Below are 20,105 nucleotides of genomic sequence, written 5' to 3' on the forward strand. Positions count from 1 at the left end.
CCACACGAGTCACTTCCTCAGTTCTTCCAGACAGGTCATGTTCTGACAGAGCGGTATGAACTCACACACAACCTGAACTCAGTTTATTACATTAAATGATGTTCTGACAGAGCGGTATGAACTCACACACAACCTGAACTCAGTTTATTACATTAAATGATGTTCTGACAGAGCGGTATGAACTCACACACAACCTGAACTCAGTTTATTACATTAAATTATGTTCTGACAGAGCGGTATGAACTCACACACAACCTGAACTCAGTTTATTACATTAAATGATGTTCTGACAGAGCGGTATGAACTCACACACAACCTGAACTCAGTTTATGACATTAAATGATGTTCTGACAGAGCGGTATGAACTCACACACAACCTGAACTCAGTTTATGACATTAAATGATGTTCTGACAGAGCGGTATGAACTCACACACAACCTGAACTCAGTTTATGACATTAAATGATGTTCTGACAGAGCGGTATGAACTCACACACAACCTGAACTCAGTTTATTACATTAAATGTTGTATTTGTTTACAGAATACTGTGAGGAGGGTTTCTAGTATCCATCTTTATCTAACCCTCTTTCCTCCTCTAGGAATATTTACCCTCTCCCCTTCACTCTTCCTCCTTACCCCGATCTTCCTCTCCTCCCTCTCTAGGAATATTTACCCTCTTCCTCCTTATCCCCGTCTTCCTCACCTCCCCTCTCTAGGAATATTTACCCTCTACCCTTCACTCTTCCTCTCCTCCCCGTTATCCCCGTCTTCCTCACCTCCCCTCTAGGAATATTTACCCTTCCCTCTTCCTCAATACCCCGGTCTTCCTCTCCTCCCTCTCTAGGAATATTTACCCTCTCCTCTTCCTCCTTACCCCATGTCTTCCTCCCCTCCTCCTTACACTTCAATCACACCGACAGAGTCATTACATGTTGGTACACCCAGACGTACATTCATCTCCAGTAAACAACGCTGCGCAGTGCGTTCTGGGTAGAGCGTCACGTTGGATGTATCAGACTGTCTGCTGCAGACGGCTTGACAGAAACGGTAGTAGAAGGTGAACGTTGAACTTCAGACATAACCAGACGACGCTGCGTACTATTTTGCTCAGTGGGACGCTGTCGGTGTGTTTTTGGAAGCGTTTCCCCTCGTCTTCCTCTAATGCATTTTTTTGCGTTTGCGTATCTCCGTGAACGTGTGGTATTTGACGAGGGGCAGCTGCAGAGACGCCAGTCTGTTTTCGGCCTTCGGACCGTCGTCGTCCCCCGTCACACAGCCGTGTCTGGACAGGGTCAGCCCCATCGACTTGGCCACCTCCACCATCCTACACACACACAGAGAGAGACACACACACACAGATATAAACATACACACACACACACAGATACACACAGAGAGAGATAAACACAGACACACACAGAGACACACGCACGCGCACACAGAGAGAGACACAGAGAGACACAGAGAGAGAAAATATCAGTAACGCTGTTGCTTTTGTGTTTTTATTAATTATTTCACCTTTATTTATTTATTTAAAGTAGCTACATTTGTATTTATTTGATTTATTTCACCATTATTTAACCAGGTAGGCTAGTTGAGAACACCTTTATTTAACCAGGTAGGCTAGTTGAGAACACCTTTATTTAACCAGGTAGGCCAGCAGAGAACACCTTTATTTAACCAGGTAGGCTAGTTGAGAACACCTTTATTTAACCGGGTAGGCTAGTTGAGAACACCTTTATTTAACCAGGTAGGCTAGTTGAGAACACCTTTATTTAACCGGGTAGGCTAGTTGAGAACACCTTTATTTAACCAGGTAGGCCAGTTGAGAACACCTTTATTTAACCGGGTAGGCTAGTTGAGAACACCTTTATTTAACCAGGTAGGCTAGTTGAGAACACCTTTATTTAACCAGGTAGGCTAGTTGAGAACACCTTTATTTAACCAGGTAGGCTAGTTGAGAACACCTTTATTTAACCAGGTAGGCTAGTTGAGAACACCATTATTTAACCAGGTAGGCTAGTTGAGAACACCTTTATTTAACCAGGTAGGCTAGTTGAGAACACCTTTATTTAACCAGGTAGGCTAGTTGAGAACACCTTTATTTAACCAGGTAGGCTAGTTGAGAACACCTTTATTTAACCAGGTAGGCCAGTTGAGAACACCTTTATTTAACCAGGTAGGCTAGTTGAGAACACCTTTATTTAACCAGGTAGACTAGTTGAGAACACCTTTATTTAACCAGGTAGGCTAGTTGAGAACACCTTTATTTAACCAGGTAGGCCAGTTGAGAACACCTTTATTTAACCAGGTAGGCTAGTTGAGAACACCTTTATTTAACCAGGTAGGCCAGTTGAGAACACCTTTATTTAACCAGGTAGGCCAGTTGAGAACACCTTTATTTAACCAGGTAGGCCAGATGAGAACACCTTTATTTAACCAGGTAGGCTAGTTGAGAACACCTTTATTTAACCAGGTAGGCTAGTTGAGAACACCTTTATTTAACCAGATAGGCCAGTTGAGAACACCTTTATTTAACCAGGTAGGCCAGTTGAGAACACCTTTATTTAACCAGGTAGGCCAGTTGAGAACACCTTTATTTAACCAGGTAGGCCAGTTGAGAACACCTTTATTTAACCAGGTAGGCTAGTTGAGAACACCTTTATTTAACCAGGTAGGCTAGTTGAGAACACCTTTATTTAACCAGGTAGGCCAGTTGAGAACACCTTTATTTAACCAGGTAGGGCAGTTGAGAACACCTTTATTTAACCAGGTAGGCAAGTTGAGAACACCTTTATTTAACCAGGTAGTCTAGTTGAGAACACCTTTATTTAACCAGGTAGGCCAGTTGAGAACACCTTTCTTTAACCAGGTAGTCTAGTTGAGAACACCTTTATTTAACCAGGTAGGTCAGTTGAGAACACCTTTATTTAACCAGGTAGTCTAGTTGAGAACACCTTTATTTAACCAGGTAGGTCAGTTGAGAACACCTTTATTTAACCAGGTAGGCTAGTTGAGAACACCTTTATTTAACCAGGTAGGCTAGTTGAGAACACCTTTATTTAACCAGGTAGGTCAGTTGAGAACACCTTTATTTAACCAGGTAGGCTAGTTGAGAACACCTTTATTTAACCAGGTAGGCCAGTTGAGAACACCTTTATTTAACCGGGTAGGCTAGTTGAGAACACCTTTATTTAACCGGGTAGGCTAGTTGAGAACACCTTTATTTAACCAGGTAGGCTAGTTGAGAACACCTTTATTTAACCAGGTAGGCTAGTTGAGAACACCTTTATTTAACCAGGTAGGTCAGTTGAGAACACCTTTATTTAACCGGGTAGGCTAGTTGAGAACACCTTTATTTAACCGGGTAGGCTAGTTGAGAACACCTTTATTTAACCGGGTAGGCTAGTTGAGAACACCTTTATTTAACCAGGTAGGCTAGTTGAACACCTTTATTTAACCGGGTAGGCTGGTTGAGAACACCTTTATTTAACCAGGTAGGCTAGTTGAGAACGCCTTTATTTAACCAGGTAGGCTAGTAGAGAACACCTTTATTTAACCAGGTAGGACTAGTTGAGAACACCTTTATTTAACCAGGTAGGCTAGTTGAGAACACCTTTATTTAACCAGGTAGGCTAGTTGAGAACACCTTTATATAACCAGGTAGGCTAGTTGAGAACGCCTTTATTTAACCAGGTAGGCTAGTAGAGAACACCTTTATTTAACCAGGTAGGACTAGTTGAGAACACCTTTATTTAACCAGGTAGGCTAGTTGAGAACACCTTTATTTAACCAGGTAGGCCAGTTGAGAACACCTTTATTTAACCAGGTAGTCTAGTTGAGAACACCTTTATTTAACCAGGTAGGTCAGTTGAGAACACCTTTATTTAACCAGGTAGTCTAGTTGAGAACACCTTTATTTAACCAGGTAGGTCAGTTGAGAACACCTTTATTTAACCAGGTAGGCTAGTTGAGAACACCTTTATTTAACCAGGTAGGCTAGTTGAGAACACCTTTATTTAACCAGGTAGGTCAGTTGAGAACACCTTTATTTAACCAGGTAGGCTAGTTGAGAACACCTTTATTTAACCAGGTAGGCCAGTTGAGAACACCTTTATTTAACCGGGTAGGCTAGTTGAGAACACCTTTATTTAACCGGGTAGGCTAGTTGAGAACACCTTTATTTAACCAGGTAGGCTAGTTTAGAACACCTTTATTTAACCAGGTAGGCTAGTTGAGAACACCTTTATTTAACCAGGTAGGTCAGTTGAGAACACCTTTAATTAACCGGGTAGGCTAGTTGAGAACACCTTTATTTAACCGGGTAGGCTAGTTGAGAACACCTTTATTTAACCGGGTAGGCTAGTTGAGAACACCTTTATTTAACCAGGTAGGCCAGTTGAGAACACCTTTATTTAACCAGGTAGGCTAGTTGAACACCTTTATTTAACCGGGTAGGCTGGTTGAGAACACCTTTATTTAACCAGGTAGGCTGGTTGAGAACGCCTTTATTTAACCAGGTAGGCTAGTAGAGAACACCTTTATTTAACCAGGTAGGACTAGTTGAGAACACCTTTATTTAACCAGGTAGGCTAGTTGAGAACACCTTTATTTAACCAGGTAGGCTAGTTGAGAACACCTTTATATAACCAGGTAGGCTAGTTGAGAACGCCTTTATTTAACCCGGTAGGCTAGTAGAGAACACCTTTATTTAACCAGGTAGGACTAGTTGAGAACACCTTTATTTAACCAGGTAGGCCAGTTGAGAACACCTTTATTTAACCAGGTAGGCTAGTTGAGAACACCTTTATTTAACCAGGTAGGCTAGTTGAGAACACCTTTATTTAACCAGGTAGGCCAGTTGAGAACACCTTTATTTAACCAGGTAGGCTAGTTGAGAACGCCTTTATATAACCAGGTAGGCTAGTTGAGAACGCCTTTATTTAACCAGGTAGGCTAGTAGAGAACACCTTTATTTAACCAGGTAGGACTAGTTGAGAACACCTTTATTTAACCAGGTAGGCTAGTTGAGAACACCTTTATTTAACCAGGTAGGCCAGTTGAGAACACCTTTATTTAACCAGGTAGTCTAGTTGAGAACACCTTTATTTAACCAGGTAGGTCAGTTGAGAACACCTTTATTTAACCAGGTAGTCTAGTTGAGAACACCTTTATTTAACCAGGTAGGTCAGTTGAGAACACCTTTATTTAACCAGGTAGGCTAGTTGAGAACACCTTTATTTAACCAGGTAGGCTAGTTGAGAACACCTTTATTTAACCAGGTAGGTCAGTTGAGAACACCTTTATTTAACCAGGTAGGCCAGTTGAGAACACCTTTATTTAACCGGGTAGGCTAGTTGAGAACACCTTTATTTAACCGGGTAGGCTAGTTGAGAACACCTTTATTTAACCAGGTAGGCTAGTTGAGAACACCTTTATTTAACCAGGTAGGCTAGTTGAGAACACCTTTATTTAACCAGGTAGGTCAGTTGAGAACACCTTTATTTAACCGGGTAGGCTAGTTGAGAACACCTTTATTTAACCGGGTAGGCTAGTTGAGAACACCTTTATTTAACCGGGTAGGCTAGTTGAGAACACCTTTATTTAACCAGGTACGCTAGTTGAGAACACCTTTATTTAACCAGGTAGGCTAGTTGAGAACACCTTTATTTAACCAGGTAGGCCAGTTGAGAACACCTTTATTTAACCAGGTAGGCTAGTTGAGAACACCTTTATTTAACCAGGTAGGCCAGTTGAGAACACCTTTATTTAACCAGGTAGACTAGTTGAGAACACCTTTATTTAACCAGGTAGGCCAGTTGAGAACAAGTTCTCATTTACAACTGCGACCTGACCAAGATAAAGCAAAGCAGTGCGACACAAACAACAACACAGAGTTACAGATGGAATAAACAAAACATGCAGTCAATAATACAGTAGAACAAAAGAAAACAAAAAGTCTATATACAGTGAGTGGAAATGAGGTAAATAAATAAGGGAGTTAAGGAAATAAATAGGCCATGGTGGTGAAGTAATTACAACATAGCAATTAAACACTGGAGTGGTAGATCGGCAGAAGATGAATGTGCAGGTAGAGATACTGGGGTGCAAAGGAGCAAAATAAATAAATAAATACCAGTATGGGGATGAGGTAGGTAGATAGATGGGCTGTTAACAGATGGGCTATGTACAGGTGCAGTGATCTGTGAGTTCCTCTGACAGCTGGTGCTTAAAGCTAGTGAGGGAGATAAGAGTCTCCAGCTTCAGAGATTTTTGCCGTTTGTTCCAGTCAGCGGCAGCAGAGAACTGGAAGGAAAGGTGACCAAAGGAGGAGTTGGATTTGGGGAGTGACCAGTGAGATTTACCTGCTGGAGCGCATGCTACGATTGGGTGCTGCTATGGTGACCAGTGAACTGATATAAGGCGGGGATTTACCTAGCAGAGACTTGTAGATAACCTGTAGCCAGTGGGTTTGGCGACGAGTATGAAGCGAGGGCCAGCCAACGAGAGCGTACAGGGCGCAATGGTGAGTAGTATATGGGCTTTGTTGACAAAATGAATGGCAGTGGTGATAAACTGCATCCAATTTGTTGAGTAGGGTGTTGGAGGCTATTTTGTAAAGGACATCGCCGAAGTCGAGGATCGGTAGGATGGTCAGTTTTACAAGGGTAAGTTTGGCGGCGTGAGTGAAGGAGGCTTTGTTGCGATACAGGAAGCCGATTCTAGATTTAATTTTGGATCTAGATCTGATTTTGGATTGGAGATGCTTAATGTGAGTCTGGAAGGAGAGTTTACAGTCTAACCAGACACCCAGGTATTCAAAATGGTCGGTGATCTGTTTGTTAACTTTGCTTTCGAAGACCTTAGAAAAGGCATGGTAGGATAGATATAGGTCTGTAGCAGTTTGGGTCGAGAGTGTCTCCCCCTTTGAAGAGGGGGATGACCGTGGCAGCTTTCCAATCTTTGGGAATCTCAGACGATACGAAAGAGGTTGAACAGGCTGGTAGTAGAGGTTGCAACAATTTCGGCACCTCATTTTTTTTTTTAAAGAGGTGTGTCTCTCGCTCTCCTGTTCTGTGACCCCCCCCCAGGTCTCTGTGACCCCCCCCCCAGGTCTCTGTGACCCCCCCAGGTCTCTCTCCTGTTCTGCGACCCCCCCAGGTCTCTGTGACTCCCCCCCAGGTCTCTGTGACCCCCCCAGGTCTCTGTGACCCCCCCCAGGTCTCTGTAACCCCCCCAGGTCTCTGTGACCCCCCCAGGTCTCTGTGACCCCCCCCAGGTCTCTGTGACCCCCCCCAGGTCTCTGTGAACCCCCCCAGGTCTCTGTGAACCCCCCCAGGTCTCTGTGAACCCCCCCAGGTCTCTGTGAACCCCCCAGGTCTCTGTGAACCCCCCCAGGTCTCTGTGAACCCCCCCCCAGGTCTCTGTGAACCCCCCCCAGGTCTCTCACCGTTTTTCTGTGACCCCCAGGTCTCTGTGTAACAGTGTGAGGTCAGCGGTCATGTCTCCCATGTGGAGCAGCAGGGCCAGGCAGTACGCTGCCACCTTCACACGCATCGATGTAGACACCACGTTCTGCACCCTAGAGAGACACACACACACACACACACACACACACACACACACACACACACACACACACACACACACATTAATACCAATGTAGCTACTGAATTTAACTAAATCTGTTTTTTAATTCAAGAGGAAGGAAAGGAGAGCTCTATTCCCTAACTAGTGCACTACGTAGGGTGCTATCTGAAAAGCAGACGATCTATGGGCCCGGGTCTAGTGCACTACGTAGGGTGCTATCTGAAAAGCAGACGATCTATGGACCCGGGTCTAGTGCACTACGTAGGGTGCTATCTGAAAAGCAGACGATCTATGGGCCCGGGTCTAGTGCACTACGTAGGGTGCTATCTGAAAAGCAGACGATCTATGGACCCGGGTCTAGTGCACTACGTAGGGTGCTATCTGAAAAGCAGACGATCTTTGGACCCGGGTCTAGTGCACTACGTAGGGTGCTATCTGAAAAGCAGACGATCTATGGGCACGGGTCTAGTGCACTACGTAGGGTGCTATCTGAAAAGCAGACGATCTATGGGCCCGGGTCTAGTGCACTACGTAGGGTGCTATCTGAAAAGCAGACGATCTATGGGCCCGGGTCTAGTGCACTACGTAGGGTGCTATCTGAAAAGCAGACGATCTATGGGCCCGGGTCTAGTGCACTACGTAGGGTGCTATCTGAAAAGCAGACGATCTATGGGCCCGGGTCTAGTGCACTACGTAGGGTGCTATCTGAAAAGCAGACGATCTATGGGCCCGGGTCTAGTGCACTACGTAGGGTGCTATCTGAAAAGCAGACGATCTATGGGCCCGGGTCTAGTGCACTACGTAGGGTGCTATCTGAAAAGCAGACGATCTATGGACCCGGGTCTAGTGCACTACGTAGGGTGCTATCTGAAAAGCAGACGATCTATGGACCCGGGTCTAGTGCACTACGTAGGGTGCTATCTGAAAAGCAGACGATCTTTGGACCCGGGTCTAGTGCACTACGTAGGGTGCTATCTGAAAAGCAGACGATCTATGGGCCCGGGTCTAGTGCACTACGTAGGGTGCTATCTGAAAAGCAGACGATCTATGGGCTCGGGTCTAGTGCACTATGTAGGGTGCTATCTGAAAAGCAGACGATCTATGGACCCGGGTCTAGTGCACTACGTAGGGTGCTATCTGAAAAGCAGACGATCTATGGGCCCGGGTCTAGTGCACTATGTAGGGTGCTATCTGAAAAGCAGACGATCTATGGACCCGGGTCTAGTGCACTACGTAGGGTGCTATTTGAAAAGCAGACGATCTATGGACCCGGGTCTAGTGCACTACGTAGGGTGCTATCTGAAAAGCAGACGATCTATGGACCCGGGTCTAGTGCACTACGTAGGGTGCTATCTGAAAAGCAGACGATCTATGGGCCCGGGTCTAGTGCACTACGTAGGGTGCTATTTGAAAAGCAGACGATCTAGTGCACTATGTAGGGTGCTATCTGAAAAGCAGACGATCTATGGGCCCGGGTCTAGTGCACTACGTAGGGTGCTATCTGAAAAGCAGACGATCTATGGACCCGGGTCTAGTGCACTACGTAGGGTGCTATTTGAAAAGCAGACGATCTAGTGCACTATGTAGGGTACTATCTGAAAAGCAGACGATCTATGGGCCCGGGTCTAGTGCACTACGTAGGGTGCTATTTGAAAAGCAGACGATCTAGTGCACTATGTAGGGTGCTATCTGAAAAGCAGACGATCTATGGGCCCGGGTCTAGTGCACTACGTAGGGTGCTATCTGAAAAGCAGACGATCTATGGGCCCGGGTCTAGTGCACTACGTAGGGTGCTATCTGAAAAGCAGACGATCTATGGGCCCGGGTCTAGTGCACTACGTAGGGTGCTATCTGAAAAGCAGACGATCTATGGGCCCGGGTCTAGTGCACTATGTAGGGTGCTATCTGAAAAGCAGACGATCTAGTGCACTACGTAGGGTGCTATCTGAAAAGCAGACGATCTAGTGCACTACGTAGGGTGCCAGCGAGTGGACAGCTACCTGCCGTTATTGAAGGTCTCCACGGTGAAGGTCCTCATCAGCTTGATGTGGATGATACGAGGGCAGCCCTCCTCCTGCCCGACTAGAAAACAACATTAACACAACCCTTAATGATACGAGGGCAGCCCTCCTCCTGCCCGACTAGAAAACAACATTAACACAACCCTTAATGATACGAGGGCAGCCCTCCTCCTGCCCGACAAGAAAACAACATTAACACAACCCTTAATGATACGAGGGCAGCCCTCCTCCTGCCCGACTAGAAAACAACATTAACACAACCCTTAATGATACGAGGGCAGCCCTCCTCCTGCCCGACTAGAAAACAACATTAACACAACCCTTAATGATACGAGGGCAGCCCTCCTCCTGCCCGACTAGAAAACAACATTAACACAACCCTTAATGATACGAGGGCAGCCCTCCTCCTGCCCGACTAGAAAACAACATTAACACAACCCTTAATGATACGAGGGCAGCCCTCCTCCTGCCCGACTAGAAAACAACATTAACACAACCCTTAATGATACGAGGGCAGCCCTCCTCCTGCCCGACTAGAAAACAACATTAACACAACCCTTAATGATACGAGGGCAGCCCTCCTCCTGCCCGACTAGAAAACAACATTAACACAACCCTTAATGATACGAGGGCAGCCCTCCTCCTGCCCGACTAGAAAACAACATTAACACAACCCTTAATGATACGAGGGCAGCGCTCCTCCTGCCCGACAAGAAAACAACATTAACACAACCCTTAATGATACGAGGGCAGCGCTCCTCCTGCCCGACAAGAAAACAACATTAACACAACCCTTAATGATACGAGGGCAGCCCTCCTCCTGCCCGACTAGAAAACAACATTAACACAACCCTTAATGATACGAGGGCAGCCCTCCTCCTGCCCGACTAGAAAACAACATTAACACAACCCTTAATGATACGAGGGCAGCCCTCCTCCTGCCCGACTAGAAAACATTAACACAACCCTTAATGATACGAGGACAGCCCTCCTCCTGCCCGACTAGAAAACAACATTAACACAACCCTTAATGATACGAGGGCAGCCCTCCTCCTGCCCGACTAGAAAACATTAACACAACCCTTAATGATACGAGGACAGCCCTCCTCCTGACTAGAAAACATTAACACAACCCTTAATGATACGAGGGCAGCCCTCCTCCTGACTAGAAAACATTAACACAACCCTTAATGATACGAGGGCAGCCCTCCTCCTGCCCGACTAGAAAACAACATTAACACAACCCTTAATGATACGAGGGCAGCCCTCCTCCTGCCCGACTAGAAAACATTAACACAACCCTTAATGATACGAGGACAGCCCTCCTCCTGACTAGAAAACAACATTAACACAACCCTTAATGATACGAGGGCAGCCCTCCTCCTGACTAGAAAACATTAACACAACCCTTAATGATACGAGGGCAGCCCTCCTCCTGACTAGAAAACATTAACACAACCCTTAATGATACGAGGGCAGCCCTCCTCCTGACTAGAAAACATTAACACAACCCTTAATGATACGAGGGCAGCCCTCCTCCTGCCCGACTAGAAAACAACATTAACACAACCCTTAATGATACGAGGGCAGCCCTCCTCCTGCCCGACTAGAAAACAACATTAACACAACCCTTAATGATACGAGGGCAGCCCTCCTCCTGCCCGACTAGAAAACAACATTAACACAACCCTTAATGATACGAGGGCAGCCCTCCTCCTGCCCGACTAGAAAACAACATTAACACAACCCTTAATGATACGAGGGCAGCCCTCCTCCTGCCCGACTAGAAAACAACATTAACACAACCCTTAATGATACGAGGACAGCCCTCCTGCCCGACTAGAAAACAACATTAACACAACCCTTAATGATACGAGGACAGCCCTCCTCCTGACTAGAAAACAACATTAACACAACCCTTACTGATACGAGGACAGCCCTCCTCCTGACTAGAAAACATTAACACAACCCTTAATGATACGAGAGATTAGAGATTATGTTCTCGGTGAACACTACAGGTGCAGGCTCAAACGAGGATTACTTTTTAAAAAGTCAACACTTGCTTCTCACACACACACACACACAGAGAGACAGACACACACGCAGAGACAGACACACACGCAGAGACAGACAGACACACACGGCATGGCACTCACACTTGCGAGTCATGTTTTTCTGCCGTGCCAGTTTGAGCAGCAGGAGGAGGTAGAAGGCACAGCGAGCATGTCTCTCTCTGGCCACGCCCTCTCTGGGCAGGCTCTCCAACTGACGCACCACGCTCTGACACCTGGAACAACAACGTCAATACAACGTCAACAACACAACAACAACGCCAACACAACAACGCCACCACCGCATCAACAACAAAGTCAACAACAACACCACAACAACGTCAACAACAGTATGAGTGTTGTAGTCCGACCCTTCATCTGTTAAGTTCTGTAGTTCCTCTGGGGTCAGGGCGGCCATCTTGGAGCCAGCAGCATCCAGGACATCGTACTCCACCGGAGACAGGACTGGGACTCAGGTAAGGACACACACACATTAACCTGGCCATACACACACATTAACCTAGTCACACATTAACCTGGTCATACACACACATTAACCTGGCCATACACACACATTAACCTAGTCACACACACACACACACATTAACCTGGCCATACACACACACATTAACCTGGTCACACACACACACACATTAACCTGGCTATACATTAACCTGGCCACACACTAACCTGGTCACACACACATTAACCTGGTCACACATTAACCTGGTCACACATTAACCTGGCCACACATTAACCTGGTCACACACACATTAACCTGGTCACACATTAACCTGGCCATACATTAACCTGGTCACACACACATTAACCTGGTCACACACACACACATTAACCTGGTCTCACACACACACATTAACCTGGTCACACATTAACCTGGTCACACACACATTAACCTGGTCACACACACATTAACCTGGTCACACACACATTAACCTGGTCACACACATTAACCTGGTCTCACACACACACATTAACCTGGTCACACATTAACCTGGTCACACACACATTAACCTGGTCACACACACATTAACCTGGTCACACACACATTAACCTGGCCGGCCACACATTAACCTGGCCACACATTAACCTGGTCACACATTAACCTGGTCACACATTAACCTGGTCACACATTAACCTGGTCACACACTAACCTGGTCACACACTAACCTGGTCACACACTAACCTGGTCACACACACATTAACCTGGTCACACATTAACCTGGTCACACATTAACCTGGTCACACATTAACCTGGTCACACATTAACCTGGTCACACATTAACCTGGTCACACATTAACCTGGTCACACACTAACCTGGTCACACACTAACCTGGTCACACACTAACCTGGTCACACACTAACCTGGTCACACACACATTAACCTGGTCACACATTAACCTGGCCATACATTAACCTGGTCACACATTAACCTGGTCACACATTAACCTGGTCACACATTAACCTGGTCACACACTAACCTGGTCACACACTAACCTGGTCACACACTAACCTGGTCACACATTAACCTGGTCACACATTAACCTGGTCACACACTAACCTGGTCACACACTAACCTGGTCACACACTAACCTGGTCACACACTAACCTGGTCACACACTAACCTGGTCACACACACACATTAACCTGCTCACACACACATTAACCTGCTCACACACACATTAACCTGCTCACACACACACACACACACACACACACACACACACACACACATTAACCTGCTCACACACACATTAACCTGCTCACACACACATTAACCTGCTCACACACACATTAATCTGCTCACACACACATTAACCTGCTCACACACACATTAACCTGCTCACACACACACACACATTAACCTGCTCTCACACACACACACACATTAACCTGCTCACACACACACACACACAGCTTAACCTGGAGTCACACACACACACAGCTTAACCTGGAGTCACACACACACACACACAGCTTAACCTGGAGTCACACACACACACACAGCTTAACCTGGAGTCACACACACACACACACACAGCTTAACCTGGAGTCACACACACACACACACACACACAGCTTAACCTGGAGTCACACACACACAGTTTAACCTGGAGTCACACACACACAGCTTAACCTGGAGTCACACACACACAGCTTAACCTGGAGTCACACACACACACACACACACCTTAACCTGGAGTCTCACACACACACACCTTAACCTGGAGTCACACACACACAGTCCAGGTGAAGGATACTGTCGTCAAACAGGTAGACCTGTTGAGGTGTGTCGGCGTCGGGGTAGCAGGGAGGAAGGTAATGAGACACTTCAGACTGGGACTCTGCCTGAACAACCTCCTGCTGAAGGGCTGGAGGAGGGAAACATTCACTGTGTTACTGCTGTGTGCTACTGTACAGGTGTGTGTGCTACTGTACAGGTGTGTGTGTTACTGTACAGGTGTGTGTGCGTACGTCTTCTGGTCTGACTGTGTCCATCAGAAAGTATTCAGACCCCTTGACTTATTCCACTTTGTTACATTACAGCCGTATTCTAAAATTAATTCAATTGTTTTTTTTCTCTCTCACCATAATGACATCACAATACCCCATAATGACATCACAGTACCTCATAATGACATCACAATACGTTATAATGACATCACAATACCTCATAATGACATCACAATACCTTATAATGACATCACAATACCCCATAATGACATCACAATACCTCATAATGACATCACAATACCTTATAATGACATCACAATACCCCATAATGACATCACAATACCTCATAATGACATCACAATACCTTATAATGACATCACAATACCCCATAATGACATCACAATACCCCATAATACCAAGTAGCAGGTTTTCATCAAGGATCTGTACTTTGCTCCGTTCATCTTTCCCTCGATCCTGACTAGTCTCCCTGCCGCTGAAAAACATCCCCACAGCTTGACGCTGCCACCACCATGCTTTACCGTAGGGATGGTACCAGGTTTTCTCTAGACGTGACGCTTGGCATTCAGGCCAAAGAGTTCAATCTTGGTTTCATCAGACCAGAGAATCTTGTTTCTCATGGTCTGAGAGTCTTTAGGTGCCTTTTGGCAAACTCCAAGCGGGCTGTCATGTGCCTTTTACTGAGGAGTGGCTTCCGTCTGGCAACTCTACCATAAAGGCCTGATTGGTGGAGAGCTGCAGAGATGGTTGTCCTTCTGGAAGGTTCTCCCATCTCCACAGAGGAACTCTATCAGAGTGACCATTGGGTTCTTCTCCCCAGATTGATCAGTGTGGCAGGGCGTCCAGCACTAGGAAGAGTCTTGGTAGTTCCAAACTTCTTCCATTTCAGAATGATGGAGGCCACTGTGTTCTTGGGTTCTTCCATTTCAGAATGATGGAGGCCACTGTGTTCTTGGGTTCTTCCATTTCAGAATGATGGAGGCCACTGTGTTCTTGGGTTCTTCCATTTCAGAATGATGGAGGCCACTGTGTTCTTGGGGACCTTCACTGCTGCAGAAATGTTTTTGGTACCCTTCCCCAGATCTGTGCCTCGACACAATCCTGTCTCTGAGCTCTACGGACAATTCCTTCAGACCTCATGGCTTGGTTTTTGATCTGACAACTGTTGGACCTTATATAGACAGGTGTGTGCCTTTCCAAATCCTTCCCAATCAATTGAATTTACCACAGGTGAACTTGTGTGTTGTAGAAAGTGGTAGAAACATCTCAAGGATGATCAATGGAAACAGGATGCACCCGAACTCAATTCAGAGTCTCAATACTTATTTCGGTTTATTTTTTAATAAATATGCAAACATTTCTAAACCCGTTTTTCGCTTTGTCATTAAGGGGTCTTGTGATGTCATTAAGGGGTCTTGTGATGTCATTAAGGGGTCTTGTGATGTCATTAACGGGTCTTGTGATGTCATTAACGGGTCTTGTGATGTCATTAACGGGTCTTGTGATGTCATTAAGGGGTCTTGTGATGTCATTAAGGGGTCTTGTGATGTCATTAAGGGGTCTTGTGTGTCGATTTGAGGATAAAAAAGGCTGTAACTTAACAAAATGTGGAGAAAGAGAGAAGGGGTCTGAATACTTCCCAAATGTACTGTAGGTGTGTGTGTAGGTATACAGGTGTGTGTGTAGGTAGGTATACAGGTGTGTGTGTAGGTACCTTCCAGGCCCTTCTGGTCTATGATGGTGTGGGCAGCCTTTGCTACAGCACTCTGCAGGGTCTCACTGCCCACCTGGTTCAGTCTCCTGGAGGTCAGAGCTCTCTTCTGCTTGTTGGTACCAAACGCCTCGATCAGAGAGTCCACCTGTAGGGGGGGGGGTAGGTATTCATTCTGATGATTGATGTGATCAAATGCAGATTATAATGTAGCCCTGGAACTCTAGAATGTTTCCGGGTTCTAGTTTTTAACAGAAATGAACGGAGGTACCTTTTCCCTGTATGTTAGATCTGTGTTCTGGGACGCATCATTCTCTGTAGACGCCTCCCCTGGGAAACAGACGACATGTTAGTCAGAGAGACGACTCCCCTGGGAAACAGACGACATGTTAGTCAGAGAGACGACTCCCCTGGGAAACAGACGACATGTTAGTCAGAGAGACGACTCCCCTGGGAAACAGACGACATGTTAGTCAGGTAGAGAGACGACTCCCCTGGGAAACAGACGACATGTTAGTGAAGTCAGAGAGACGACGCTCCAGTTCAACACGGTGAGGTCGACCTACACCAGGTTGTATCGGGGGCTCCAGTTCAACATGGTGAGGTCGACCTACACCAGGTTGTATCGGGGGCTCCAGTTCAACACGGTGAGGCCGAACTACACCAGGTTGTATCGGGGGCTCCAGTTCAACACGGTGAGGTCGACCTACACCAGGTTGTATCGGGGGCTCCAGTTCAACACGGTGAGGTCGACCTACACCAGGTTGTATCGGGGGCTCCAGTTCAACACGGTGAGGTCGACCTACACCAGGTTGTATCGGGGGCTCCAGTTCAACACGGTGAGGTCGACCTACACCAGGTTGTATCGGGGGGCTCCAGTTCAACACGGTGAGGTCGACCTACACCAGGTTGTATCGGGGGCGAAAGTGACAAATACACATTTGATTGGGTTTGGTACAGCCATTCATCCAGCCTGTTTTTTTTTTAAAACAGAAGAAGTTGATGACCCAATCACACATCAACCTCTATGTACTTGCGGAGATCTGAGATTTGATTGGTATAGGTCAGTGTTGCCCAACTCCAGTACCCCCCCCAACAGCCCAACCCCAGTAATCCCCCCAACAGCCCAACTCCAGTACCCCCCCCCCAACAGCCCAACTCCAGTACCCCCCCCCCCAACAGCCCAACTCCTCTCCCGTCAATGGCAGCGTCCAGAGGTTCAAGTCTCCATGGCCGACCCATTCTATCTTGTGAATTTAAATGATAACCAATCAAATTGGTTTCTGGAGTAGCAGGTAGACTGATAGGGGATGACTGTCACACTGAAGGGTGTTATCTGATAGGGGATGACTGTCACACTGAAGGGTGTTATCTGATAGGGGATGACGTACCTGGGATGACGGGCTGCATGTTGAACAGTTGAGCGTTGTGCACCTCCATCCTCATGGTCTCCTTGTTCAGCACCCCGACATAATACCTGAGACATAACAACACTGTCACCCTGCCACTGTTTTGGTAAACAGCTGAGAGACATAACAACACTGCCACCCTGCCACTGTTTTGGTAAACTGCTGAGAGACATAACAACACTGTCACCCTGCCACTGTTTTGGTAAACAGCTGAGAGACATAACAACATGGCCACCCTGCCACTGTTTTGGTAAACAGCTGAGAGACATAACAACATGGACACCCTGCCACTGTTTTGGTAAACAGCTGAGAGACATAATAACAACACTGTCACCCTGCCACTGTTTTGGTAAACAGCTGAGAGACATAATAACAACACTGCCACCCTGCCACTGTTTTGGTAAACAGCTGAGAGACATAACAACATGGTCACCCTGCCACTGTTTTGGTAAACAGCTGAGAGACAAAATAACACTGTCACCCTGCCACTGTTTTGGTAAACAGCTGAGAGACATAATAACAACATGGTCACCCTGCCACTGTTTTGGTAAACAGCTGAGAGACATAACAACATGGCCACCCTGCCACTGTTTTGGTAAACAGCTGAGAGACATAACAACACTGCCACCCTGCCACTGTTTTGGTAAACAGCTGAGGCACATAATACTTGTAAAAATGGTTGAGGGTTTGTGTTTTTTTTTTACTCGCTGAAATTAAAACTTACTTGCAAAGGTTGTTACATTTTAAGGATCCTGTTCCAAAGTTATTACCAACATAGGAGAGTCTGTCTGATTCTGCAACCTAAACACAGGAAGGAGACCGTGTCAGAGAGAAGCAGCCTTAAAAACACAGGAAGAAGACCGTGTCAGAGAGAAGTAGCCTTAAAAACACAGGAAGAAGACCATGTCAGAGAGAAGTAGCCTTAAAAAACACAGGAAGGAGACCATGTCAGAGAGAAGTAGCCTTAAAAAACACAGGAAGGAGACCGTGTCAGAGAGAAGCAGCCTTAAAAACACAGGAAGAAGACCGTGTCAGAGAGAAGTAGCCTTAAAAACACAGGAAGAAGACCATGTCAGAGAGAAGTAGCCTTAAAAAACACAGGAAGGAGACCATGTCAGAGAGAAGTAGCCTTAAAAAACACAGGAAGGAGACCGTGTCAGAGAGAAGCAGCCTTAAAAACACAGGAAGAAGACCGTGTCAGAGAGAAGTAGCCTTAAAAACACACAGGAAGAAGACCGTGTCAGAGAGAAGAAGGAATGTTGTTTTACCAAAAATGTCTAATATTTATAAACTCAATATTTATAATTTTATTTATTTATTTATCATATTTATCAACTCTGTGTTTTGCTCCTGGGTACAGATCCAAAACGGATCCCAGATCAGCGCTCTAGAGGCAACGGTCACCCTACACCAGGCGTAGTGATCTCACCAGCATGCGTCGGTTCTTCTTCCTAGGGTTGGTCTCGTCCACGTTCTTATAGAAGCTGAAGTCCAGCTGCTGTGTGTTCCTCAGGGCGCCGTTAGAGAACTGAACTGTTGAGGAGAAAGAGGGGGATAGAGGATTGACATGAATGGGTATATGTGTGAGGATGCTGTTTATCGACCACAGCTCTGCCTTCAATACCATAGTGCCCTCTATGCTCACCACAAAGCTCAGAGACATAAAATAAAATGGTATGCATTAGTTAATTTGACTCTTGGGAAGTAGATAAAGGACTTCAATGACAAAATCCCGAAGTTACAATACATTTAACGTCACTGCGTTAACATGAGCGCACCCACGTGTACTACGGAACAGGGTGGATTTACGTGTTGTCAATTGTTGGAGACGCTTAAAATTGCAATCTTGTATTTTCAATGAATAATTCGTCTGTAACATAAATAGTCATATTTACCAATAGTCGCTTTATCGTCTTCTCTCTCCTCTTCACAGCAAACCAATGTGCAGTTGGCATCCATGTTTGTTGTCAGTTAATCTACCCCCCCCTTTTTTGAAAATTCTGTTAAAAATCGCGCAACTTTTCAGCGTCCTGCTACTCATGCCAGGAATATAGTATATGCATATGATTAGTATGTGTGGATAGAAAACACTCTGAAGTTTATAAAACTGGTTAAATCACGGCTGTGACTATAACAGAGCGTGTGTTTCATTGAAAAACGCAAGAAAAACTGCTCTCTGAAAGCAAAAAATAATTTCCATAAGTCACTTCCACCAGTTGTTAAAGGACAACAGAATTTAATGGAAATTTGCCTGCACTTCATACAAATTCCGCACGATGGCGCCATTGTACTAATTTTCAATCGAATTAATTGTTGGAAAATCCATCTGTCTGACCCCAAGTTTTCCAGTCTTCACCCGGATGCAGTTCAAGGAGAGATCAGATTGCATTGTTTTTGAAGTGAGGACCTATTGAAGAGACATCGCCCTGTAATCGTTTTGATAGATTATAAACGTTTACTAATACCTAAAGTTGGATTACAAAAGGATTTCGAAGTGTTTTGTGAAAGTTTATCGTCGACTTTTTTAATTTTAAAAAATTACGCAGCGTTTAAAAACGATGAATTTTTCTGAATGACACTACTTCAATACAAAGCTATTTTGGGTATATATGGACCGATTTAAACGAAAAAAAGACCCAATAGTGATGTTTATGGGGCATATAGGAGTGCCAAGAAAGAAGCTCGTCTAAGGTAATGAATGTTTTATATTTTATTTCTGCGTTTTGGGTAGCGCCGTCTATCGCAAAATCTGTTGTTTACGTGTCGAGCTGGCATTTTGGGGGGTGCATGCTATCAGATAATAGCTTCTGATGCTTTCGCCGAAAAGCATTT

At 45.6% G+C, this 20,105-nt stretch overlaps 1 protein-coding gene across 2 annotated transcripts; it reads right to left on the bottom strand.

The window, feature by feature from the left end:
- Nucleotides 1–16: 16 nt before the first annotated feature.
- On the bottom strand, nucleotides 17–19,242 carry LOC118936816 (DNA-directed RNA polymerase I subunit RPA49-like). Of its 2 annotated transcripts, XR_005034262.1 has the most exons (13): nucleotides 19,169–19,242; nucleotides 18,703–18,806; nucleotides 17,998–18,074; nucleotides 17,256–17,341; nucleotides 16,136–16,194; nucleotides 15,868–16,012; nucleotides 13,943–14,053; nucleotides 12,034–12,127; nucleotides 11,768–11,898; nucleotides 9,591–9,672; nucleotides 7,451–7,582; nucleotides 500–1,324; nucleotides 17–316 (listed from the first exon to the last, which is right to left on the bottom strand). XR_005034262.1 is itself a non-coding variant. In XM_036934188.1 (12 exons), exons 1-12 carry the CDS (start codon nucleotides 19,230–19,232, stop codon nucleotides 1,159–1,161), a joined length of 1,251 nt encoding a protein of 416 aa, XP_036790083.1. In that variant the 5' UTR covers nucleotides 19,233–19,242; the 3' UTR covers nucleotides 395–1,158. The 2 variants fall into 2 exon arrangements, 1 of the variants encoding a protein (XP_036790083.1); XM_036934188.1 differs by lacking the exon at nucleotides 17–316 and having other exon boundaries at nucleotides 395–1,324.
- Nucleotides 19,243–20,105: the final 863 nt, after the last annotated feature.

Source organism: Oncorhynchus mykiss, chromosome 10 (genome assembly GCF_013265735.2).
Source record: "Oncorhynchus mykiss isolate Arlee chromosome 10, USDA_OmykA_1.1, whole genome shotgun sequence".
NCBI lineage: Eukaryota > Metazoa > Chordata > Actinopteri > Salmoniformes > Salmonidae > Oncorhynchus > Oncorhynchus mykiss.

What these genes read in the sequence shown, in the direction of transcription:
- LOC118936816 (XM_036934188.1), bottom strand. Translation starts at nt 19,232, where the DNA reads ATGGATGCCAACTGCACATTGGTTTGCTGTGAAGAGGAGAGAGAAGAC. An exon ending in AGACGATAAAGCGACTATTG is followed by an intron (nt 18,807 to 19,168) that starts GTAAATATGACT and finishes TCTCCTCAACAG; the next exon opens with TTCAGTTCTCTAACGGCGCC. An exon ending in CATGCAGCCCGTCATCCCAG is followed by an intron (nt 16,195 to 17,255) that starts GTACGTCATCCC and finishes TCTGTTTCCCAG; the next exon opens with GGGAGGCGTCTACAGAGAAT.